This window comes from Myotis brandtii, unplaced genomic scaffold, assembly GCF_000412655.1.
Source record: "Myotis brandtii unplaced genomic scaffold, ASM41265v1 scaffold303, whole genome shotgun sequence".
NCBI classification, from domain to species: Eukaryota; Metazoa; Chordata; class Mammalia; order Chiroptera; family Vespertilionidae; genus Myotis; species Myotis brandtii.
This window is the reverse complement of record NW_005361573.1, coordinates 4,320,617-4,321,438: the sequence shown is the minus strand read 5'-3', so window position 1 is coordinate 4,321,438 and position 822 is coordinate 4,320,617. Positions and strand designations below refer to the sequence as shown.

Genomic DNA, 822 nt, shown 5'->3' with positions numbered 1-822 from the left:
CCGGCGGCCAGGGGCCTGGGGGGCTTCGGGGGGCCACTCGGGGGACCCAGCCCCCCGAGAACTGCCGGCCACTGCCACTGTGTCCGCAGAGGTCATCCTGCTGTCATGGTGCTCCCGAGGACAGCGGCACATCCGTGCCCGTGGGGCTGGAGCAGGAGGCCAGCTCCCCGGAGCCACCAGAGAGCCCTGCCGCCTGGTCCTGGCCGGCCAGGGGCCTGGGGGGCTTCGGGGGGCCACTCGGGGGACCCAGCCCCCCGAGAACTGCCGGCCACTGCCACTGTGTCCGCAGAGGTCATCCTGCTGTCATGGTGCTCCCGAGGACAGCGGCACATCCGTGCCCGTGGGGCTGGAGCAGGAGGCCAGCTCCCCGGAGCCACCAGAGAGCCCTGCCGCCTGGTCCTGGCTTCTCAGATCCCGGCCTTCCTTTCAGACAGGTGAGCTAAGGCCTGTTCTGCCAGGCCCGTGCCAGGCCAGGTCCAGGAGCCGTGCCGAGCCCAGGTCGTGGCTGCTGGGATGCCAGGCTCTCTGGCCTAGTAAGCTCCGGGCACCTCTGCCCTGTGCCAGGTGAAGTCTCTACTCTTCTCCCGACCTAGTGCCCACGCTAGGCAGAGAGAATCCCGGTTCTTCTTCCTCTTCGGTGCAGATTCCGGGATCTCCTGCGCGCATCTCCTGCGCGTTCAGGCCATGACCAGGCCCGGCCGGGTAATCCAGGCTCCTGCACCCCGTGGAGTCCTGCGATGCCCAGTCGTCGCGGCTCCCTGCCTCCGTCAGTGCCCAGGCCCGCGCTCCGGCCGGTGCCAGGCGGTGAGCAAGGCTGGGCCC

At 70.1% G+C, this 822-nt stretch overlaps 1 protein-coding gene across 1 annotated transcript in view; it reads right to left on the bottom strand.

Annotated features, from left to right (window-relative positions):
* SLC35E4 (solute carrier family 35, member E4) overlaps positions 1 to 816 on the bottom strand; it is a 7,614-nt gene extending 6,798 nt beyond the window's left edge. The window contains exon 1 of the mRNA XM_005869823.2: positions 131 to 816. Within this exon, the coding sequence (XP_005869885.2) occupies positions 131 to 332 (202 nt within the window). The 5' untranslated portion in view covers positions 333 to 816. The remainder of the gene's footprint in view (positions 1 to 130) is intronic.
* Between the last annotated feature and the right edge of the window lie 6 nt (positions 817 to 822).